The sequence below is a fragment of the Xenopus laevis genome, chromosome 3S (assembly GCF_017654675.1).
Source record: "Xenopus laevis strain J_2021 chromosome 3S, Xenopus_laevis_v10.1, whole genome shotgun sequence".
NCBI lineage: Eukaryota > Metazoa > Chordata > Amphibia > Anura > Pipidae > Xenopus > Xenopus laevis.
The window spans coordinates 48,785,583-48,810,995 of record NC_054376.1 but is presented as its reverse complement, the minus strand read 5'-3'; the positions used below and the strand labels follow the sequence as shown (position 1 = coordinate 48,810,995).

Here is a 25,413-nt window from a genome sequence, read left to right as displayed (position 1 = left end):
GTAAAAGGGCAATATTTATGTAAATATATATTCCAGTTTGGTAAGATTCTTTAATATGTCATTCAATTTGATATTAACTATCTGTTGCATAAGTATTCATTTTGGGGGTATAGTTTTCCTTTAACATTAAATTCGCAAAGTCTTTATTAAGAAATAACTTACTAATTCTCAGCTTGCGCTCCTCTTCAGAAACGGCGACGTTCCATCTTGCGGCGCTTGATTTCTCCTCCCTGGCTATCTCCTATAGAAGGCAGGGAGGAGAAATTGTGCGTCGCACGACAGATCATCGCCCTGTCGCGGTTTCTGAAGAGGAGAAGAATAAGAAGAATAAGTTATTTCTTAATAAAGACTTTGCAAATTTAAAGTTAAATGTGTCTTGGTGGTTTTTTTTTTCGTTATGTAGAAAAAAAAAATTACATATTATAATAACCCCCCTCCCCACTTCAAACACAGGCTTAAAAAATTTTTTAAAAAAAGTTTTTATTTTCCTTCATTCAAACCCTTTTACTTTATAAAATGGATGAATTCCACATTAGCCTAGGAATAAGCAACCCGTAGCTCTTGGGTTTCAATTAAATTGTTCTGTACTGATGTGCAGATCATGGCTCTGAGCATTAGCATTGCCACATTGTGTAGGCAATAATTATCAAGTGCACATAAAACCATGAAACTATAACAAACACTTGCTATATTAATACAAAGGCAAACAATAGCTGCCAGTGAGCTCACACACAACAATCTGTGGGAACACACTCTCTAGTTTACAAAATGCTTTAAATGAACACGAAAACATTGTGTTTTAAAGTAATGCAAATATAATGTAGTGCTGCACTGGAAAAACTGGTGAGTTTGCTTCAAAAACATTACTATAGTTTATATAAAGAAGTTGCTGTGCAGACATGGGGGTAGCCATTCAAAGCTGAAAAAGTAGAAAAGGCACAGGATACACAGCAGATAACAGATAAGCTCTGTAGTATACAATGGGATTCTTCAGAACGTATCGGTTATCTAGGGATTATCCTGTGCTTGAATGGCTGCCCCCATGGCTACACAGCAACTTTTATTTCATATAAACTATAGTAGTTTTTCTGAAGCAAACACCAGTTTACCAGTGCAGGACAACAGTACACTATATTTGAATTACCTTAAAACACAAATTTTTTGGCATTACTGCTTCTTTAAATTGCGCGTATTTTTTTAATAAGTTTATACAGTTTATAAAATAAATGTATATTTTTCTTTCCTTGTTTTAAATATTCAGTAACAGAAAATGTCTCTAAAAATACAATGAGTGAATTAGTTCTGCACACCTATGGGTTTTCATTAACCAAAAGGGGTACAGGAATGGAATCGAATACTATACAATGAGGGGGGCACAGGTGGATCACAGTTGCACCAAAACAAAACCCTGGTCTGATGGCAGAATTGGCACAGGACATGATCAGGTCCAGTTTTGATTTAAGGCAGAGCTGAGTTAGCTGCTTGGCACTGCAGAAACTCGTTGCCCTCATAATAATGTTCTGCACTGGATCACCCTCGCAGTCCGTCCTGAGCAGGGTCGTCAGAGGTCAGTGCATGCTATAGATAAACTAGAGCTTTTCTTCTAGGAAAGAACTTTGTAAAAACTACAGATATACAGTATAGAGATCTTGAGGTAAACTTATAGCAAGTTAGTGGTCCAGTTTCCTTTCGTTTAACCTGTTGCATTAAAGGAATTGTTCAGTATAAAATTAAAAATTTTGTAAATAGATATAGGCTGTGCAAAATAAAAAAATGTTTTCAATATAGTAAGTTAGGCACAAATGTAATGTATAAACACTGGAGTGACTGGATGTGTGACATAATAGCCAGAACACTACTTTCTGCTTTGCAGCTCTCTTGGTTTCCACTGATTGGTTACCAGCCAGTAACCAATCAGTGCCTTGAGGGGGGACCACATGGGTCATAACTGTTGCTTTTTTATCTGAGCTGAATGCCGAGGATCAATTGCAAACTCACTGAACAGTTATGTCCCATGTGACTCCCCTTAAAGTCGCCCCATACACGGCCGATAAAAGCTGCAGACAGACTGAGTCGGCCCATCTGACTGGCTTCCCTGATTGATATCTGGCCAAAAGTCGGGCAGATGTCGATCGGGCAGGGTAAAAAAAAAATCCTGTTGGATTGTGGCTGCATCAGTGCGTTGATGCGGCCCCGCAATCCGACCACCCATATTGGATGCATTATGATCTGATCATTGGGCCCTAGGGCCCACGATTGGATCAGCCCGATATTGCCCACCTCAATGTGGGTATATTGGGGAGAGATCTGCTCGTTTGGTTATATCGAAATGGCCACCATATCTCAGAGTTACAGAGTTGAAAAACAGGACGTAGTGTTTTGTTATGTTAGACATCCAGTCACTCCAGCCTTTATACGTTAAATTTTTACCTAACTGACTATATTAGAAACATTTTTTATTTTGCACAACCTATTTCTGCAGTTTTTATTTTTACACTTGATGGCAGCAAAAGCTTGCTTTCCTCGTGCAAAATGAACATTATTCAACATTGGAGCGGTTTTGCCACCTTATGCATCTGACCACCAAACACATTAAACCCACAAGCTGCATGGCTAGTTACAGTAGCAGACTACACATAGTAAATATGCATCACATTTTTAAGCGGTGAAAACCCCAGTCAGAGCATTTGCAAAAAGGAGAAGGCCAAAGACAACTAAGTGCGGCCTTGGGCAACCAGCAGCTTGATCTACAACTTCCAACATCAAATCCATGTCGGAGGTGTTGAAAGTTGTAGTTCAGTATCTGGAGAATGATGCAGGGAGGAAGCATTTTTTTTTCTATAATGGTTTAAATTGCTTTTCAGAAACAAATATTCTTTGTACCTTTCACATGGGAAGTACCAAGCCAGTACCTTTTACAGAGGAAAACCATTTAATTGAAGTATGGGCACACTATATGGGTTCCAACAGTCTTGAAATGAAATGCACGTCATTTCCGTTTTCAGTTCGTAAGTCTTCAGGCTCCAAGGGGAATAAAGGCCCAACAAAATGCTCTGCGGTAAACAGCAAAAAGATCGAACCCAATCCAAATTTTCCAGTAGAAGAGGAAACCTCCAGATTTTCCTTTAATTACATGATGGAACAACTGGGATCCACTGATTGGTGAGACTATGGAAACAAAGGACAAGTGTATCAGTTAAAACCAACAAGCCCTATTTGGCCTGACTTCTAGGAAAAGACTAGATGGCATGTATTGGTTATCTAGTTAAGCAGTTAGTTCAATCAGATAAAACCCTTGCAACTGCAAACCAGATTTTGAGCAAAGGACATGTTTTATTAAAGGGGAACTCCATGCAAAAACAGATGTTTGCATAATGAAAAGGAATTGTCATTCTATTCAACTTACCAATATACATGAAAGCCCCTGAAGCATCTTTAATTAAGTTATTTGTATGTTGCATTGCTAATAAAAGTAGCATCATGTCTATTTGTTTATATTTTTGCACCGTGGATTCTTACTCCTGAAACAATATAGCAGAAGGCAGCTGATATTTAGACAGAGACACACGCGTCAATCACCCCGAACTGCCTCCCCTGCCTTCCCGCCAGCTAGAATGGAAATCGGCGGGGGGGTGGTGCTCGGATCGCTTTGTTTTACTTCAGAAAACTAAGCGTTACGAATGCCATCCCGCAGGCGATTTTAGCGATCACTGAACACTGAAAATGTGCAGTGTAGGTGAAAATCTTTGCAGTTTTATGCCGATAAACATTATGGTTAAATCACTGCATTAGGGTTAAATCACTGAAATGTTTGCCTTCCTATCTTTATTTCTGAGACCCCGCCTCTCTGGGACCCACTCTTGGTTAAATGTTCCACTGGGTGGTGTTTGGGACAGAGGCAACAAAATACTAGAGAAGATATGTAAGGCTACATATCAAATTCAAAATAAGTATATACTATATTTTTTTCCCCCAGAATATAACATTTCTGAATTAAAACATTTACCCCCACATATAATACAAGGCACTAAGTTTGCCCAGCAGCAGTAACCAGTAGCAACCAATAATATGTTTGCTTTTAAACATGTGACCAGGAAATTCTACCTGCTGATTGGTTGCTATAGGTTACTGCCCCTGGGCAAACTTAGTGCTTTTAATTACATAACCCCATAAATATGTTGTCTTTGGATCATTGCAATAAAATGCAAGGTTCAAGTGATTTGAAAGTCATCTCGTTCTCTTTTTATTTTAGTGTCCCACAAAATGGGGTTTTACAAAATGGGAAATTATAAAAAAAAAAAAGGAAAATTAAAATACTAGACTTTAAAAGCTTATTTTTGGACAATGCCCGATATACAAACCATTGCATACACTGGGCAAGATAAACAGGATTCAGCAATGTTTCAATGTTCGCTTGGCAGTTGGATATTTGTGTTAGTCACTGCCCATTACAAATTTCCATCCATGCATATGTATGTACTCATGCACAAAAAACAAAAAGGACACACAGGAAATCTATGTACTATCTACATGGAACAAGGAGTCCGTTAGAGGAGATGCAAAGATAAACTTAGAATGAACAATCCAAGATTCTAGAGCTGTTGCTCCCTTAAAGCACCCTGAAATGGCTCAATGTGGTTGGCTAAATTGTGCATTTTGGTCTGCCAGAGTGTGCGACACATGAATGATTATGCTGAGAGATTATTATAAAATCCAAATGAAATCAAATAAATTAAAATGGACACTATCTAATGAAAATCGGCAAGGGAAGACTTGGATGCAAAATATCTGTCTGGCATATTAAGGGCTCTTACACACTGGCGTTTTTTGCTGCACTCCCCTTCTTTTCGCTTTCTTCCATTCAGTCGCAGGGGAGCGTAGGATTAGACGCACTAAATTATTGTCAAGGGGGCTGTACTCACACACTGTTTTAGTACAGCCCCCTTGACAATAATTGAGTGCGTTGGACGGAAGAAAGCGGAACGTAGGGGAAAGCAGCAAAAACCGCCCGTGTGTAAAAGCACACCAAAGAGCCAATTTTTCACACTGGAAAAATTTGTAAACACTTTAATTAGAGCAGGCTTGTAGAATCTTAGATCCCAGCAGGACTGAATCACTTTCTGAAGTTTCAAGCAATGACATGCAAATACTAAATTAATTAAAAGGTTCAAAATAGAGCAATTAAAAGGTTAGTCCCATGCAAATATACACTCTAGTAAGGTGGCAGGCACATCACAAGGCACAATGGTGGTCTCACCTGCAGTAGCTTACTACAAGTTTGATGCTAGTAAGCCATTATGAAACAGAACAACATTTCTTTTTTCTTCTTTTTGTCTGAGTTCCCAAAGAAAAATTGCAAAAGTAATAAGATAAAAGATAAATTAAGAAGGAATTCTGAGTAACTGTAACTTTAACACCTAGTGCTGAACAAGTCATACCTGGGAACGGAACTGACGTTCGAATTCCTCTTCTTCTGCATCTTCATCTGTTTCACCCTCTTCTCCAATGACTCTATAAAGGGTTCGCTCAGCGCATTCCTAAAAATAATCCATTTAAATTGGATTATAACGTTGTGCTGTTATTTATACACAGGTATTCTCTTGCACAGTCAAAGTTTCATATAAGCAGTCTGAGAAGAGGCTATAAACTCAGGGCAATAAAAGACTTCATATGAATGAAGGGATTGCTCTGCCATTTAGTTAGAAGCATAAAACAGATATAGCTTTTTTTTTTTTTGTTCCTTTTTTTCACTATAAAATGAAAAGCTATGTATAATCACTGTATATGTCAGGTATAGGTGGATGTTCACCCTAAAAGTAACTTTGATACAGATAATGGTATTTCAAGACATTTTACAGCTTGGTGGCTCAGGATAGCACCTCTGCCTCGCACCACAGGAGTCCAGAGTTTGATATTTCATCCAGCCACTATCACAGGTATGTTCTCAGAGAGGTGGGTTAATTGGCTTCTGATGAAGAAGATGTTTATCCGTGTTACTGACCTTGCATCAAAAGCTTAAAGGAACAGTAACAGCAAAAAATTCAAAGTGTTTTAAAGTAATGAAAATATCATGAAGTGTTGCCCTGCACTGGTAAAACTGATCGGTTTGATTCAGAAACACTACTATAGTTCATATAAAAAAGCTGCTGTGTAGCAATGGCTGAAACTGAAAAAAAAGCTATATGGCACAGATTAAATAGTGGCTAACATAGTGATCCCCAACCAGTAGCTAGTGAGCAACATGTTGCTCTACTACCCCTTAGCTGTTGCTCCCAGTGGCACTCAAAGCAGGTGCTTATTTTTGAATTCCAGGCTTGGAGGCAAGTTTTGGTTTCCTAAAATCCAGGTGTACTGCCAAACAGAGCCTCAATGTAGATTGACAATCCACATAGGGGCTACCAAATGGCCAATCCCAGCACTGATTTGGCACCCCAAGAACATTTTTCATGCTAGCGTTTCTCTCCATCTCCTTTTACTTCTGAATGTTATTCACAAGTTCAAAATGTTGGGGATCCCTGGGCTAATAGATAACACTATTATGTTCTACAAAGCTTATCTGCTGAGTAACCTGAGCCTTTTCTCCTTTGAATGGCTGCCCCCATTGCTACACAGCAGCTTATTTATATAAACTATAGTAGCATTTCTGAAGCAAACACACCCAGTTGTACCAGTGCAGCACGACATTATAGTTTCATTACTTTAAAAAAAACTCAAAATTTTTGATGTTACTGTTCCTTTGAGTAGTAGGATGCTCATACATATTTATATTGCCACAAGGCAGGGTTTAAAGAAAACAAATGGTGAGGAGCAACAAGGAACTGTAACACCAAAAAATTAAAGTGTTTTAAAGTAATAAAAAGTAATGAAACGATAATGTATTGTTGTGCTGCACTGGTACAACTGGGTGCGTATGCTTCAGAAACTCTACTATAGTTTTATATAAACAAGCTGCTGTGTAGCCATGGAGACAGCCATTTACAGCTGAAAAAGGAGAAAAGACACAGGATACACAGCAGATAAACACTTTAGAATACAATTTATCTAACATGTATCTTGTTCTTTAATGGCTGCCCTCATCACTACACAGCAGCTTGTTTATATAAACTATAGTAGAGTTTCTGAAGCAAACACACTAGTTAGCTACTGTCATTCCTGGGAGAAGAAAAGGTTAAAACTAAGTAAGCCTTATCAGAAAGGTCCACCTTAACATACCAGTAAACCCTCAAAGCAATGCTGCTCTGAGTCTCCTGTCAAAAGAAACACCACATTTCTATCCTTCTATTGTGTACTCATGGGCTTCTGTATCAGACTTCCTGCCTTCAGCTTAAACCTCCTTGCCCCGGGTGTGAGCATGCTTAATTTGCTCCTCTCCCCTCCTCCCTTCTCTGCTGTAATCTAAGTCCAGAGCTATAAATCAGCAGGGAGAGACTCAGGCAGGAAGTGATGTCACGCCAAGCTAATACTGCAACTGCTATCCTATACAAACAGAGATTCTAGAGCTTTTTACTCAGGTATGGTAAAACATTCTACAGAATAAATATAGCATTCTAACTTGCACTATTGCAGCTAATCGATTGGCAATAAAATGCATCTGTAGCTTTCCTTCTCCTTTAAAACGCTTTCATTTTTGGTGTTCCTGTTCCTTTAACTCATGCTGTCTGTTTTAGTTTATTAAAATTTTGTTTGTTCTAAAAAGCATCTACTTAAATGTAACTGATTATCTGGTTAAAACATGTTAATAAGTTAAATAAGGGCAGAAGCACAAAGAAAATAAAAAGACCAAATACAAATTCTGTAGGAATAATATCATCTGCAATAGAGAGTACCAAAAGTTTTAAGATGAACTGCCATTTAAAGTCAACCTCAAAAATTCTCATAGACAAGAACAGTTCTGCCCTCATTAGGCAGGAGGCACATTTTAGGAAGTCAGAGTCCGCCTAAACTTGTGCCTGCTACTAAAAAGCAAGGAAATGTCTTCAGCCACCACATTCAGATTTATTTTCTTACTTCACCACTGGAGTCATGGAGAGTAATTTTAATATTATCGCCTGTTCCCCATGTCTTCTGAGATTTCCAGACCAAATCGGTGGGAGGAGTGTGTACCGCACCAGCCCCTGTAGCCCAAATCTATCAAAAAAAGCAAAATAATTCAGCGTCAAAAATGTTTCTTTGTAAAGCAAAATGTTAAACAGGTAGCTTGTGTTTTTTAATTTCAATAAACCCCAATAAGAATAGGCCTATATCTCTGTTTAGGAGACCTCAGTATGAATGTGCTTATCTCTCCCTTGCTGTATGACAGGGATGAGGTGTACCTCCTCTTTAGCTGAGCACAAGAAATACTGTCTTGGGTCAAATTCTAGGGCCTATGGCACACAGGGCAGACTTTAAACATTAGGGTTGATGCGTTCATGAAACTGCAGCTCAACAGGATATAGCAGGGGTCAGGTTTGGGTGTTTTTATCTCATGTTTTGATTTGATGCAAAAAGTTTTACATAAACACCCAACAAAGTGTTGCAAGCCGACTATCCACAATCTCTATCTGGCCTTCCAACCCCTCTTATTACAAGCAAGCATATTATGTATTTAGATGTGTGCCTGTTTGTTGGCAAGTCTCCTCTAGAATTACCATAATTGCACAGTTTAGTCTGGACCTTGGCTGGAATACAGAAATTAAGAAAGACTATGTAGCTTGTTCAAGAGCTTGTTCAAGACACTTACAGTGACATGTTGGCTGGATTTCAAAATGAAGCGACATGGAAGTTTAAATGAAATATCTGGAAGGCTCATATGCTTTCTCTTAACTACCCATCCATGAAGGGAAAAATCCTGCAGAGAACATAAAAAATAATATATAAAGTTTATATAATAAAGTTTAATAATGTACACTATTTTGGATTAGGCCGAACCCCCGAATCCTTCAGAAAATAGTCGGCCGAATACCGAACCGAATCCTAATATGCAAATTAGGGGTGGGAAGGGGAAAACATTTTTTAGTTCCTTGTTTTGTGACAGTCATGTGGTTTCCCTCCCCGCCAGCTAATTTGCATATGCAAATTAGGATTTCGTTCGGACGGTCAGAAGGATTCAGCCAAATCCGCATCAATGCTCATGAAATAGTCATTTACCTGTGAAAAGGTACCTGGCTTCCCATTTGCTTCCCACAAAGACATTTAGGAAAGAATATAGTTATGGTCAAACCAACGGGAATTGCTGTTTTTTTCCCTTGAAGATGTTACACTAGTAATCCAACTGGCTCAGTGGACTTAGAATCAAATCACAAATTACTACCTCAGGAGATAACCACAAATAAAAGCCAGGGTCAAGAAAGAAATGTATGTTTAAGTGCATTACCTCTTCTGTGTTGTTCAGCAGCCTGACATAATTCCCTTCTGGGTCAATATCTTCTACAGACACCGGCCCTGTGGAAGAGGCTTGCTGAACTACCTTATAAGCCCTTTTTGTCACAGATCTGTCAGTTTCTTCTAACTTTCTCTTTTTCCCACGTAAAAGGCGGCTTGTTTGACCTGTAGAAGCTCTGGAAACCGTACTTCTTTGAGAAGGGCTTGGGGACAGCTTTAGCCTACATGGTGAAAGTACATGGGTTAGGGAGTACTACCAAAAAAAAAGAAAAAAATCCAGTAGGCCTAAAAAGAGTAATAGAAGACTTGGAGAGATGGGAGATTAATATATACATAAACAGGCAGTATAAACCAGCACTCATCTTTATGTGAACACACAAGCCTGGGTGCAGTCTGGTTAAAAGGTCCATATACACGATTATAATCAAAGGATCTGCACTTGCAGGGCTCATGAAAAATCTTTTGAACGTTAATGAAAATAAATAACATTTCGGCCAACAATCTAGCCTTTGTCAAAGTGCAAACAGTGCATCTAACCAGCCTATTTACACACATTGTGAGCATACTGCCACACAACAGACTTGCCTATCAATGCCCAAACTTGGTTGGTCTGCAGACAAAATGCTCACATGTTCGACACTTGATCACCCACATACTGGCAAACCTATTTGGATCAAACATAGACTGACATGCACATCTTTTTTGTATAAATGATCAAGTGTCCTTTTGGATTAATTTATGTGGTTAAGACTGTTACCAAAGATAGAATGGCCAACGACTGATCAGCAACCTGGGCATCAGCAGCCTCTCCTTTCCTTGGACACACTGGCCAGCCATAAAGGTATGGTCATTGAATTTGTACCACCACAGGGCAGGGGAGGTGATTGGCGTAGATTACGGTTACAGACTGAACTCAACTGGATACTCAAGGCTTGAAACATTGAATGAATTTGAATGAATTGTTTTCATATGCCATATTTTAGAATTATGACATGATATTACATTCCATCATAGAATTACTTTCAGTTGTTTTCTCTTATTTTATTATGTTGGCTATGAAATAGCCAACATACTGTTCTTCGAGTTCAGCTCGTTCTTCTTCTTCTTCTTCTTCTTCTTCTTAAAATTATTATTATTATTGGCGAACCCCATTTTCTAAACGCTACTCCTCCTACAGTTTTAGGGGTGCAAGCGCCAAACTTTCCACACTTATTCCTCTTATAGCAAAGTACGTTGCTTGTGCTTTAATAAGCGATCCCACCCACCCCGCCCCTGTGGCGACCCCCCGACGACCCCTTTTTTCCCCATTGACTTTGACAGGGAAAAATTTCAAATCGCCGCCACTCGTACAGTTTTGAAGATACAGTCCCCAAACTCGGACCACATATTGTTGATGTCACCCCGAATAAAAATAAGTATTTTGGGGGGGCACCCCAAAGTGGGCGGAGCTACCAACGCCCAATGAAAATTGAGCAATTTTCTAAACGCTACTCCTCCCAGAGTTTTAGGAGTACAATTATGATACTTTGCACACTTGTTCGGCTCATACCCGAATAGGTTGCTTGTGCTTTGTTAAGCGATCCCACCCTCCGTGCCCCTGTGGCGACCCCCCGACGACCCCATTTTTCCCCATAGACTTTCATTGGAAAACTTGAAACTTTTGCCACTTGTACAGCTTTGAAGTTACACTCACCAAACTTGGCTCATTTAGTCATGGGGTGAAACTGAAAAATTCTGTCCTATTTTGGGGACCCAAAAAAGTGGGCGGAGCCGCAAACAACCAATCAGATTTTCCCTATTGACTTCAATGAGAAAATGTAAACAGCTGTAATTCTCACAGTATTAAAGCTAGAGCTCTCCCAAACTTGGCACCGTGGGTCACTGGGTGACTCGGCTAAAATTTACCTAAAGTGGGCGGAGTCTACAACAGCCAATCAAATTTCAGCCATTCAAATAAATAGGAAAATGTTAAACTGCTGCCGCTCTTAGACGGTTAATGGCAGGGTCCTCAAACTTGGCACAGTTGGTCACTGGGGGACTGGGATTAAAATTAAGAAAAGTGGGTGGAGCCAAAACCAACCAATCAGATTTCTTTGATTGATTTTAATGAGAACAATTAAGAAGGCTGCCATTCTCTCAGTATTGATGTCAGGGACCTTGAATATCACAAATGTGGTCGCTGGGGGTTTCCACTTCAAGTTTAGAAAAAGTGGGCGGAGCCACCAACAACCAATCGAATTTCATTAATTGATTTTCAATAGAAAAAAATAAAAATGCTGCCATTTTACACAATAAATGACAGCATTCCCAAACTTTGGAATGTTAGTCACTGAGTGACTGTGGTTCACAATTAGGAAAAAAAAGGGGCGGGGCAACAACAGCCAATCAGATTTCAGCCATTGACCTTAATTAAAAATGATAAACTGCTGCTATTATCACGGTTTAAATGCTAGGTGTACCAAACTTGGCTCAATTACTCACTGGGTGACTGCGGTCAAAATTTAGGAAAAGTGGGTGGAGCCAAAAACGGCCAATCAGTTTTCACCTATTGACTTCAATGTAAAATTTTTGATTACTGCCGTTCTCACAGTTTTAAAACCAGAGGTCCCAAACTTAGCACAGACCATGACTAGGTAACTGGGGTTAAAATTCAGAAAACTGGGCGGAGCTTAAGACAGCCAATCAGATTTCTTTGATTGATTTTAATGGGAACAATTAAGAAGGCTGCCATTCTCACAGTATTGATGTCAGGGACCTTGAATATCACAAATGTGGCCGCTGGGGGTTTCCACTTCAAGTTTAGAAAAAGTGGGCGGAGCCACCAACAACCAATCGAATTTCATTCATTGATTTTCACTAGAAAAAAATAAAAATGCTGCCATTTTTACACATTAAATCACAGCATTCACAAACTTTGAAATGTTAGTCACTGGGTGACTGTGGTTCATAATTAGGAAAAAAAGGGGCGGGGCAACAACAACCAATCAGATTTCAGCCATTGACCTTAAAGAAAAATGATAAACTGCTGCTATTATCACGGTTTAAATGCTAGGTGTACCAAACTTGGCTCAATTACTCACTGGGTGACTGCGGTCAAAATTTAGGAAAAGTGGGTGGAGCCAAAAACAGCCAATCAGTTTTCACCTCTTGACTTTAATGTAAAATTTTGTATTACCGCCGTTCTCACAGTTTTAAAACCGGAGGCCCCAAACTTGGCACTGACCATGACTAGGTAACTGGGGTTAAAATTCAGAAAACTGGGCGGAGCTTAAGACAGCCAATCACATTTTACCAAACGCTATTCAATGGGAATATTTAAATTCCTGTCAATCTTACACTGTTAATGTAAGAGTGCTCAAACTTGGTCCATTTGGTGAAGGGGTGACTGGGATGCAAATTTTTAAAAGTGGGCGGAGCCAAAAATAGCCAGTTTGTTTGAATGGATTTCAATGGTAAAATTGGATTGGCTTTAAATTTCACCGTTTTAATCCGGATTCTACCGACTTTGTGTACTCTCTAGGCACCGGGGGCGACTGGGCAAGACACCTATAGCGTTTCATAGCCAACATCCCGTGGTTTCTTCAGAAACGACACCCTCTAGTTATACTTTGCATTTTTTACAGATGCTTTATAGCACTTTAAGCAGTTTGTGTTTTTATGTGTTTACTATTTACTTGCATGTCTCATGATATTGACATGCTGATGGTTGACATTGATTGTCATTTACCTTATTCTCAGTTGCAAAGATTTTATTAAGCCCTGCAAGTGAGGATCCTCAGATTATTATATATTTATTTGACTGCCGTTGCCGTCTGATGGTTAAAATGTCCCCTATTGGCCTTGCTCCTGATACGAGTGACTGAAACCCTGTTGAATGGTTGACTGCAGTTAAAAATGTAGACACTACTCTACATTTCTAATTGGTTGCAAATATTTACTTGCCTGAATAATGGCAGTCTATAGGTCTTCCTTGAAATGCAGAAACAGTGACAAATATTACAGTGCACAGTTACATATGCTTGATTTTATATTCCATCATTATGCCCAAAGCACATTTCTTCTATACATTTCTGCAATCAATTCTGAATAGGTATCGGTTAGCCTTAGTTGAGCATTTTAGCAATAAGTGATGTACCTTTAACCCAAGTAGTGGACAAGCTCCATAGTATTTTTTGGCTTCAAGCAGCCCATGGACATGCACTGCATTTGTATCAGAATACTGTAAGGGAACTCACGAAAAAGTAATTTTAAATAAGACTACTTACCTCTGCTCTTCGCCTTCTAGCATCTTCCTGTAGGCATTTATCTCCATATCCAAGGCCAGTTTCACATCCAGCAACTGTTCATATTCCTCCAGCTGGGCCTGTAATGTTTGCCTTATTTCTGTCACCTCACGGTCCTTCTCGGTCATCTGCCTCCTGTGGACTTCATGTGCACGATCCAGCATGTCCTGCAATTCCCGCACTTTAACCTCCAGCGCCGAATTCTACAGTGAAACCCAGAGATGGATTAGAAAGCAGGTTTACTTGTAGAACAATCTCTAAACCGAATATTGGTAATGAAAACATACCTGTCTCTGATACTTGCCCAGCTGGGATGTTAACATATCCACTCTTAGTTTTGTGGCCATAATCTCTTCCCTGGTTGCACTGGCATAATCACTGTTCTTAGCAGCTGCTAGCTGTGCATTCTCCAACTAAAGAAAAAATAAATAAAAGCCCAAAATTCATCACCTAAACCTCTGAAATACAACAAATGGATTGTAAAACATGAATCCTATCATTTACATGACCCTGTCCCTGGTATATTCTCATTTCAGTTTGGTATGCTGGCCAAAATAATAAACATCTCAATGATGCATCCAGAAAACATTATATGTTAGCTGAACAAGTATCACATAACAACCAATCAGATGTTTCCTTTGGAAGAGAAGACCAGTCGGTACTGCTTGCCGTTTGGATGCTTTGGGATACTAGACCTCGTCCAAACTTCAATCAAAGGATACTTGGCATAAATCTACTTCTACATGTTGCTATAAGGGAGATATTATTGGTGATATATAATAAAAGGCATTACCTTACAGTAAACTAAATCAGCATTTACTGGTCACCTGTTTAGAAAAGCAAACTTATTGGTTGCTATGAGTCACTGCCCCTGGGAAATCTTGGTGTATTATTACATATGGGGGTTAATTTGGCTAACTGCAATGATAACCATAGCTTTAGGAACATTCTAGTTTGCAAAAAAACATTTTTATAGATTATTTATTACTGCTTTGACTCCAACAGCTTCCGCTCCTTTTTTGAAGAAGTTTCCGCAAGTGAGTGACAAGCAACCGTCAGGCAGGGGCCGCACAAAAGGAACCCCATGTGGAGGGGGGAAAAAAAAAAAAAAAAAAAAAAAAGAGGCCGGGGACGTAAACCATAGAGGTCCTGATTTTTTTATCTGTCCCAACACAAGCTAACTGCTGCAGAGGAAAGTCTGCTTCAAAAAAGGTCTGTCTTTTCTCCTTGCTTGTCACTTTAACTGTTTTGATTGGGAGATAGATTATTTAAATTATGCAAAATGTGCAGGATCTGACTATTGAGTAAACGAATTTAAGACTAAAATGTCTTTTCACGCCCTCTCTTGTTTACCCAACAATTAAGCTTTTCAAACAAGCTGTGTAGCGGGATATACTTTGGGAAATTACTACGGGTGAACAGGCAGCAATTAGATCACTGTTACTGATACAAGTGTTTACAGACGTTTACCTGGGGAGCCAGTGATACAGTTAAGTATCGACATGCAATAGAGGGATTTTTTTTTTTTAAACAGGAACACCCCTTTTGTCCAGTAATATATGCTTTGTCCAATAATATATGGTGAGAAACTGCTCTTCTTCCATCGCTTCATCAATGATATGATCATCATATGGAGTGGCACAGAGAAGGAGATCTGTTAGATTGTTGATTCACTTATGGAATACAACGTGAACATTTAAATTGTTTTGGCGTGGAACTTTGGAGGAAAGACAATTTAGAATATACACTCTTTCAAAAAGCCACAGATAAAACTGTTCTCCTCCATTATAATAGTTGCCATCCGCGGTCTGTGAAAACATCATTACTGATCTCGCAATACTGTTGGGTATTCAGAAATAATTCTGATAAATGTTTAGCAGGGCAACAGATAAAGGAGATGTGTAAATGATATAGAGACAGGGGATATTCATCCAAGGTTTTAGACCAGGCCCTTGAAAAGCACGACTAACACCGATAGGGGACGTCCAAATTTGGTTTTAAGCACCAAGTATAATTTGAATAAAGTCATTAAGGATCAATGGAGAATAATTACAGCAGATGAGGGCTTAGGTAAGGTTGTCCCAGAGGCATGAGTTTAATCCATTGCTATTCAGTAATCTGTATTTTGAAATTAACTATCCATTTTCCTTTGTGCAGGGTTTTGTTTTCTATCACATGAGCAGTCGAGAGACATGCCGTTAGGGGGAGTGCCTTTGTGTGGTAGGTCTTATACCAGGCCGAGAATCAACCCTATGTGGCGTTAGCCATAATAGATATTGACATAGATCTAGTTTATAGCCCTTTTACAAGTGAATTTGCATTTGCACCAAAAAAAGTCTATTAACCTAGGTACTTACTATTCTAGAAACACTTTGCATCTTAAAACAAAGCCGTTATTTTGGTACCTGGTCTTGCTCCTCCATTGCATCTACCTGTTCTTGGATCTCACACTCACTCAAATTCTTTAGTTCTTTAGTCTCACCTTGCTGTTCTAAAACCTCAATTGTATCCAGAGTAAAATGTATCTGTAGGTATAAATAGCAGGAGACTTTAGATCTTTAAGAAACACAGCTTTGATAGGTACACCTATTTTTTACACAGTGATGCAGTGTAATTTGTTGCCTTTTTTTGATAAATAGGCCCCATGGGGATAGTGAAGAAGAACAGAAAGCCGTAGTTTCCCATGAGTATTAATATGAATCATGCCCATTTTTGTGTGTCTGCAATCACATCCCCTCAGCAGCAAAATAATTTCACAGAAGCTATACTGCCATTAGAAGATGGAAAAGTTTGATCTATTTTGCAATTCTACAATGCAAAAAAAATATAAACTTGAAATATTCTAAAATGAAGTGAAACTTTGCTCAGGCTATAGGTTAGTTATTTGTGTTTGCTTATGGAGTATGCCGTCATACCTACCTCTGTGCCAGTCTTGTCTTTCTTGATGAAACTAATATGGTTGCACAAAAGTCAGATTTAATTTATTTATCATCATTAAACATACCATTCCTAACACAGTAAAAAAAATTATTTTTATGCAGAAAAGGGCATCCCCACTAGAAAGAAAAGCACCCTTAAATGGATTTAAAAATCACAATTAGTTACCTTTGCACTGAAATTCTTCTCCAGTTGTTCCTTATAGTCAGAGATTTGTTGCTCATGGTCACTCCTTAGTTCCTGAAGTGCCTCAGCTAGTTTGCTTTCGAATTCAATCCGCCGGCCTGAATCTATTTCTACAATCCTCGAGTCATGGCGCTTCTTTATCTCCTTAACCTCCTGCAGCCAAGAGAGATGGAAATCTTTACTTCAAGATATTTTAACTGAAACATGGCTTTCAGACACAACATATAGATTCCAGTCCAGCAGTACACAGAATTAGTTAAAAAGCAGTGTTTATGTGCCACAAAATGCCATTTTGCAGCACAATAAAACACTGTTTTTTTCATTAATTTAGTGTACTGCAGGACAGGAATATTTTTTCTTGGATGTGATCCCTGGCAGTGTGAAACCAGCATGCATCCGACACTGTCACGAGTGAAAGCTTTGCTGTGCAGCACCTTGTGTTTATATGGCTTTCAAATACATCATGGCTTTGTACCATCATGCTCAAAATTGCTTAAAAGAACAGTTCAGTGTAAATATTAGTTGGTAATTAGGTAGGTTTTGTGAAATAAAAAAATGTTTCTAATACAGTTTGCAAAAAATGTAATCTAGAAAGGATTGAGCGACTGGATGTCTATACATAATAGCCAGAACACAATTCACTCCTTTGCAGCTGTCTAACTCCGAGTTGCAACTTGAGGGAGAAGCACTTGGGACATAACTGTTCAATTAGTTTGCTTTTGATCCTTAGCATGCAGATCAGATTTGAAAGCAAACGAACTAAAGGTTAAAAGAGTGAATTTGGACATGTGTGTCTTTTTTCAACCTAACTTACCATGTTACTATTTAACTGAGCAGTTATGTCCCATATGGTTCCCTTTCAATTCACTGATTGGTTACAGACCTGAAAACGTATTCTGACTATTATCGGTCATCCTTTCACTCAACCCTTTATACATTTGATTTTTGGCTATCGAAAGCATTTTTTTGTTTTTGCACAGCCTTTTTATATACCCAGTTTCATTTTCGAACTCAACAGTTCAGGCAGTAAAATCAGCATTGTCCCAGACACCCAAGAGCACATCATTGTTACATACCTGCTCATGAATATTCTTTTGGAAATCCAGTTGTTCTCGAATAGTCTGCATTTTATTCTCCAAGTCGACCCTCCATAACATTTCATCGTGAAGCTGTTTGGTTGTATCCCTTAAAGAGGATTCAAGCTAAAGGGTAATTGAAATAAATCACAATCTGTAAAAATGGTTGAAATTGTCATTGCCTATATTTTTTTTAATGTAACAAACTATTTAACATTGGCTCACTGTTGATCACTGTGTTAAAAACCTAATGATGGAAGAGATGGCTGGTAGATATAACAGTAAAAAGGAAACTATTGGTTCTTAATGCACAAAAGGATATTTTACATCAGATCTATTAAATATGAACACCGTTTAAAGGGGAAGGAAACCTAGTCGGCGCAAACCCCCCACCCCCCTCCCATTTGTTGCCCACCCTCCCTCCTCCCCCCTGGCCTACCCGTCCCACTGGGCAAATGCCCCTAACTTGTTATTTACCCTTCTGCGCAGGTCCAGTCCAGGGAGTTCACCGACGACATCTTCTTCCACGCGATCTTCTTCCTGCTTTGAACGGCCCATGCGCAGTAGAATCATTTCGCCGGTACGATCTACTGCGCATGCGCGTGACTTTTGGCGCATGTGCAGTAGATCCGTACCGGCGAAATGATCCTACTGCGCATGCGCCAAAACGCCGTTCACAGCAGGAAGAAGATCGCGTGGAAGAAGATGTCGTCGGTGAACTCCCTGGGCTGGACCTGCGCAGAAGGGTAAGTAACAAGTTAGGGGCATTTGCCCAGCGGGACGGGTAGGCCAGGGGGGGAGGAGGGAGGGTAGGCAACAAACGGGAGGGGGGTGGGGGGTTTGCGCCGACTAGGTTTCCTTCCCCTTTAAGGTATTTTTTTTTTTTTTTTTCCTTTCTGCTTCCCCCCAGTCAGGTGCTCTGAAGGATTTACTTAAAGCTTACATTTCTCCTTAAGGCAACTATGGCTTGTATGACAAAATTTAACTAGATGAATTCAATTAAGGGCAAATCTATGCACGAGAAACCACAGACCACTTGCAGGGAAGTGGTTCACCAGTGACTAGGATTAAGGCACTTACACTAGTGATTTGGGCTCTCTGCTCTTGAAGCTGCTCTTCTAAACCTCTTTTGCCACTTAAAGTAGTTGCAAGCTCGGCTTCTTTGGTGTTCAGTTTACTTTCGAAGTCCCTGAGCTGATTCTGGACCAGACATAGATTGGTTTCTTTTTTATTATTTCTGCAAAAGATAAAAATATAGACTTAGTTTCCATTCAACGTAAAAAATAAAATATTTTGTACCATCTACTACACACAAAACATTAACTCTATAGCTGCAAGTCCAACAAAGAAATAAAAGCAGCATTTATTGGTAAATTGTAGTAGGTGGAAATGACATTAGCCCAGAAGAGAACAACGCTATACCAACTGCACCTGTGCCTCTTTTTCTTATCATACCCACAACACATTTCCTATACTGTTTTATCAGATCACCATTTACTATGTTATCAGAGAAATTATAGCTAGACCCAGTACTTGGGTACCCAGTGTTAGGACTAGATCACCAGGGGTGTTTTCATTTGAAGTGTGAATTGCTAGTCTATTATTAGCTAACAATTGAGAAACATAAATCAGCCAGTGAGAAATAAGCCTACAAGTTTGGAATTTCCCACTCAAGCAACTTAAAACCTGCAGACATTGTTTGCTCTGAATTCCATTTATAGATGGACCAAAAAATAATACAATCAAACTTCATATAGATGCCATAAGAATGAAGTAGCCAAGTGTAATTATAATTCCATTGAGAAGTTAGTTAACGGGGTCTAAATGTATTCAGATTTACACAAATGTACTCAACTGGCAGTTATTCATCTGCAGCTATAGGGGGGTGCACCAGGGCACTTGGAGACTTCCTCACTGCTTTAATCGTCCCCTGAATCTTGCATGCATGTAACCAAAAGCCATCAATCTTAACATGCATCAGTCATTACTAGAAATGCATTTAATAGGACGCTCACATAAATTATTGTAGATATGGTTTTGGCCTATGTCAGGAGGAATGCTCCTTATGTGCAACAGGCAGTTTCTGTTCATGTGAATGACAGGTAAGAGGAATTGGTTGTTAATGTTACACAGGCCATAAAACATACAGTAAATGAACCTTTATTATTTCCCCATAAAGTAATTACTTGTTAGCAGTTAAGAGAAGGACCAAAAATAATTTCTGAGGTCAGCGGCACAGTTTGCCCATTTTCAATGCACCACCCACTGACAACCTCCTGTAGTTACAATTAACTTGAACTGTCAAAATGTACAGAAGCGAATGGTGAAAGAGCAACTTTTTGGGGGACATAAGAGCCTCTGATGAATACACAATGAGGCCCATTTATCCTGCTGTGTAATACAGTGGAGAAAACATCCCTGGTGATGTTGCCCATCAGGCCCGGACGGGAAATCTGTGGGTTTAGAGGGGCTGCTGTAAATTGCCATAGGCAGTCACTATTTATTGGGCTGGTGGGGGGCTGCGTGGCCTGCTTGGGCCTCTTTGTACCCGAAATGCCAGGGCCGATTTTGAATCTCAGTCCAGACGTGTTGCCCATAGCAACCAAATCAGATCTTTGCTTTTGTTTTTAGAAGTGTTGAAATCTAATTGCTGATTGTTACTGTGGGCAACACCACCAGGGATGTTTTTCTCCAGTGTTTTACACAGCATGATAAATTGTCCTAATCTGCAATACAGACACCTAGGATCTTATTAGCCATGCTGAGTGAAAGACATTCCTTTATGCAACTAGAAAGTAATGGTTCATTAAAAAAATGGATACAAAAAACTGCTTTAACAAAAGTCAAGCAAGTCGAATGCCCATCCCTATGTTGTTAAATAGCTAAATGAAAGGAGTCTAAATCATCATTGTCGCAAAGCAAGGAGTCTGAAGCATCACTGTCGCAAAGCAAGGAGTCTGAAGCATCACTGTCGCAAAGCAAGGAGTCTGAAGCATCACTGTCGCAAAGCAAGGAGTCTGAAGCATCACTGTCGCAAAGCAAGTAGTCTGAAGCATCACTGTCGCAAAGCAAGGAGTCTGAAGCATCACTGTCGCTAAGCAAGGAGTCTGAAGCATCACTGTCGCAAAGCAAGGAGTCTAAAGCATCACTGTCGCAAAGCAAGGAGTCTAAAGAATAGTTGTCGCAAAGCAAGGAGTCTAAAGCATAGCTGTCGCAAAGCAAGGAGTCTAAAGCATCTTTGTCGCAAAGCAAGGAGTCTAAAGCATTGTTTTCACAAAGCAAGGAGTCTAAAGCATCGTTGTCGCAAAGCAAGAAGTCTAAAGCATTGTTGTCGCAAAGCAAGGAGTCTAAAGCATCTTTGTCGCAAAGCAAGGAGTCTAAAGCATCTTTGTCGCAAAGCAAGGAGTCTAAAGCATCGTTGTCACAAAGTAAGGAGTCTAAAGCATTGTTGTCGCAAAGCAAGGAGTCTAAAGCATCTTTGTCGCAAAGCAAGGCGTCTAAAGCATCATTGTCGCAAAGCAAGGCGTCTAAAGCATCTTTGTCGCAAAGCAAGGAGTCTACAGCATCGTTGTCACAAAGCAAGGAGTCTAAAGCATCGTTGTCGAAAAGCAAGGAGTCTAAAGCATAGTTGTCGTAAAGTGTAGGGACCCCTACTGGGTAATCTGCCCTGCAGCTTTAAGGCCCCCACCTTTTTTCTTAGAGTGATCTGCCAGGAGAGAATGACACTCCCCTGCTTCACTGCTATATAGTGTGTGTAGGGAGTGGCCACTTCCTCTTTGGCCTGTGGATGGTGATCCAGCTGGGTGTGCTCAGGGGAGCCTGGGCACAGATAGGCCCAGAAAGGCCCATATTCTTTGGAAGAAGAAGTCGGGGACCAGGTAACCCCGTGAATGAGGAATAGTTGCACTAGGGCAGACTTGTTATAGTCTCTCTAGGAGTGAAAGGCAGAGAGGTGAGAGAGAAAGAGCAGCTGAAGCTCCAACAAGGATTTGCAGTAAGGGAGTAGCTTCCCAGAGGCTTTATGTGTTGCCTCCAGTCAGGGACCTCAGTGAAGAGGGACTGTAGGGTAGAAGCTGCTTTCCTGACAACTTCCAGGAGGGAATGTGTGTGAATACTGCAAATGCCTAATGGAGACCTTTCCTCTGTGAGAAATGCCTAATGCCTGCAGCTCTGTGTGAGAAATGTGCTATTGCCTCAGCTCCTGCGTGAGTACTAAACCTGTGGTCACTTGCCTCGTGCATAGTTAAATAAACCTTTTTCTGTTTTACTGCAAGAACCTCCTGGCGCCCATCTTTTGTTGTATGCACAGTAGCCTGGGGGGATGTAGTTGCACTACACCATAGAGGGAACACTTCCACATGGCGAAGGCCCTGACCCTGTTGTGTGAAGTCGCGTGTAACCCATGCTTCTACTGCTAGCTGGACAGTTTAACTATTTGTGTGCTATGCAGCCCAAATAGGTGTTACATTTGGCGCCCAACGTGGGGCTCGATTCCCTAAAACCAGGCTGTGCATTGTTTTGTTCGAATCGTACGAATGGATGTACGAATTTGTCGGAGTGTACGAATGGATCGTACAAATTTTTCGAAGTGGATAAACGGAACGTACGAATTCTTCGAATCGTATGGATTTCCTTCGAAGTATTTGGCCGTGGGTTCGGGCTTGGAGGTTCGCCCCGAATTTCACGAAGGCCTGCGGATGTCAGTTGGATGGGAGGAAGATGGATGTCCCGGATGGAGCCATTTCCTGCTCATGTGTGATCCCGGATCATGGATCTGGAAGAGGAGAACCTGGAGGATGGATTCTTCTGATGTTTGCTACAGCTCTTCTATGGACTCCTGCAGAGTGAGATGCCTAGAGTGCTGCTTGCTTGTTTTTTGTGGCTGGAAGGACTGCTGGACTAAGTGGGTTCTAATTCAGGACTATTGATCCCCACCACAACTCTTCTGCCTTCACCTACTCGCTGAGTAGTGTTTCTGCACCCAAGGATTGGCCTGTGTGGACCCTTGGGGGGGGTGAGAAGTATTTTTGCTGATGTGTAATAAAGTTGACCAACTGCAAATGTTTATTATGCAATTGAAAATGTTTGATACAGTATTGTGCATGCTGTGTTTCCTTTACAGTGACCATTGTTACCAGGTATGCCTTAGGAGAGGATACCAGAAGTGGATGTGATGGTACTGTAAGTTGATATATGTTGGGGATGTTTAAACCATTGTCGGGACGAAATGGGTTTTTCCCCCGGGTGTATGTAGGGACCCCTACTGGGTAATCTGCCCTGCAGCTTTAAGGCCCCCACCTTTTTTCTTAGAGTGATCTGCCAGGAGAGAATGACACTCCCCTGCTACACTGCTATATAGTGTGTGTAGGGAGTGGCCACTTCCTCTTTGGCCTGTGGATGGTGATCCAGCTGGGTGTGCTCAGGGGAGCCTGGGCACAGATAGGCCCAGAAAGGCCCATGTGCTTTGGAAGAAGAAGTCGGGGACCAGGTAACCCCGTGAATGAGGAATAGTTGCACTAGGGCAGACTTGTTATAGTCTCTCTAGGAGAGAAAGGCAGAGAGGTGAGAGAGAAAGAGCAGCTGAAGCTCCAACAAGGATTTGCAGTAAGGGAGTAGCTTCCCAGAGGCTTTATGTGTTGCCTCCAGTCAGGGACCTCAGTGAAGAGGGACTGTAGGGTAGAAGCTGCTTTCCTGACAACTTCCAGGAGGGAATGTGTGTGAATACTGCAAATGCCTAATGGAGACCTTTCCTCTGTGAGAAATGCCTAATGCCTGCAGCTCTGTGTGAGAAATGTGCTATTGCCTCAGCTCCTGTGTGAGTACTAAACCTGTGGTCACTTGCCTCGTGCATAGTTAAATAAACCGTTTTCTGTTTTACTGCAAGAACCTCCTGGCGTCCATCTTTTGTTGTATGCACAGTAGCCTGGGGGGATGTAGTTGCACTACACCATAGAGGGGACACTTCCACATGGCGAAGGCCCTGACCCTGTTGTGTGAAGTCGCGTGTAACCCATGCTTCTACTGCTAGCTGGACAGTTTAACTATTTGTGTGCTATGCAGCCCAAATAGGTGTTACAAAAGCAAGAAGTCTAAAGCATCTTTGTCGCAAAGCAAGGAGTCTAAAGCATTGTTGTCGCAAAGCAAGGAGTCTAAAGCATTGTTGTCGCAAAGCAAGGAGTCTAAAGCATCGTTGTCGGCGTCACAAAGCAGGAGCCATGCAGGGTCAGGCTGCACAATGTTGCTAGATCTTTTACTAAACGACAGTAAGACACAGCACTCAAATACATTGTAGAAGTATTCAATGGGCACAATTGTATGGAGCACAAGGGTACGATGCTGACTGGAGAGGAACAAGCGCTGCTTTTGAAACTACAACCCCCCTGTAACAACTGATGCAGAGAGCGGCTGCTGCTGGAATGGCGCATTCCATTGAAAGTTAGGGGGGGGGATTATTGGTACAACCCCATCTAGCGATTGGTTCACACTACACAAACGTATGAATGGCATTTAAAATTGCAGGGATTTTTGTTTGGCAATCGCAGCGGTACTACTAGTCTAGCTAATTCTGCTGTAGTACGGTCACGTGGTGTAACAAACAGGGTCTCTTTGTGGAGGAAAGACCTATGAATTCCCAGTTTAGGCCGGGAAGAGTCCATAAGCGTTGTAGGGGGGTGTGTGAAAGACACGTACCTGGCCTGTAGTTGTCGGTGCTCTTCTCGGACCTTGCCCAGTTCAACCTGCAACCGGGCCCGTTCATTGGCCGTTTGGTCGAGCAGCTTGCGGGCATCGGCTAACTCGGTTTCATAGAGCTGCTTGAGGTTGGTCACTTCCCGGCTAGAAACCTCCTCTCTCTCCTCTAGTTGGATCTTCAGCAGCGACTTGTCCGCCTCAAGAGACCGCACACGCTCTATGTACGCGGCCAGACGGTCATTGAGGTGCCGCAAGTCCTCTTTCTCTTGCATACGACTGATGCGCGTCGGGCTACCAGGAGAAGGGGCGGCGGAGCCATGTTCCCGGGCCCGGCTGGGGGTGGACGTAGCCATATTGTCTCTGAGTCCCGTAGAAAGGGCAAAAGCCGGCGTGAGAGGCGTAGCCCCCTTATATTTCCCCCTCTGGTCTGGGACTGTTACACAGAAGAAGGCGGAGAGCGTTCCTTATACAGAGCTGTCAGGCACCAACAGGTGGAAGGATACTTAACCCGTTTTGCGCTACGGCCTCGGGCCGCCTTACTCGTAGGAAAGCGCAATCCTACGCCCTGGTATGATCATATATCCGCTTGCCTTGCGCTCTACAAGGGTCCATGTAATGTTCAGTGGTAAATTGCACATTGAATACAACTATTTTCAAAACCAGCCAATTCAGCTACAAAACCAGCCCAAAACTAGCCAAAAAGCACTTCAAAAGTAGCCCAAAAATAGCTCACTATGCACAGTAAAAAAACAAACAATTTTCACTGTTTCAGTCTAAAGCATTCACAATTTTTTCCATGAAGCAAAATGGGACAGAGTTGCCTGTCACCAGAGGTGTAACTAGAGGGGCCCATAGGGCCTTAAAGGGGACCCGTCACCCAA

General features: G+C 41.0%; 1 protein-coding gene across 4 annotated transcripts; it reads right to left on the bottom strand.

The window, feature by feature from the left end:
• Positions 1 to 2,913: 2,913 nt before the first annotated feature.
• lmnb3.S (lamin B3 S homeolog) lies at positions 2,914 to 25,276 on the bottom strand. 4 transcript variants are annotated; one of them, XM_018254471.2, is made up of 13 exons: positions 24,533 to 25,276; positions 18,923 to 19,079; positions 17,843 to 17,968; positions 16,749 to 16,919; positions 16,049 to 16,168; positions 13,931 to 14,056; positions 13,626 to 13,846; positions 9,353 to 9,581; positions 8,720 to 8,827; positions 8,008 to 8,127; positions 5,439 to 5,537; positions 5,258 to 5,334; positions 2,914 to 3,168 (listed from the first exon to the last, which is right to left on the bottom strand). In XM_018254471.2, the coding sequence occupies exons 1-12, from the start codon at positions 24,883 to 24,885 to the stop codon at positions 5,296 to 5,298; spliced, it is 1,869 nt and encodes a 622-aa protein (XP_018109960.1). In that variant the 5' UTR covers positions 24,886 to 25,276; the 3' UTR covers positions 2,914 to 3,168; positions 5,258 to 5,295.
• Between the last annotated feature and the right edge of the window lie 137 nt (positions 25,277 to 25,413).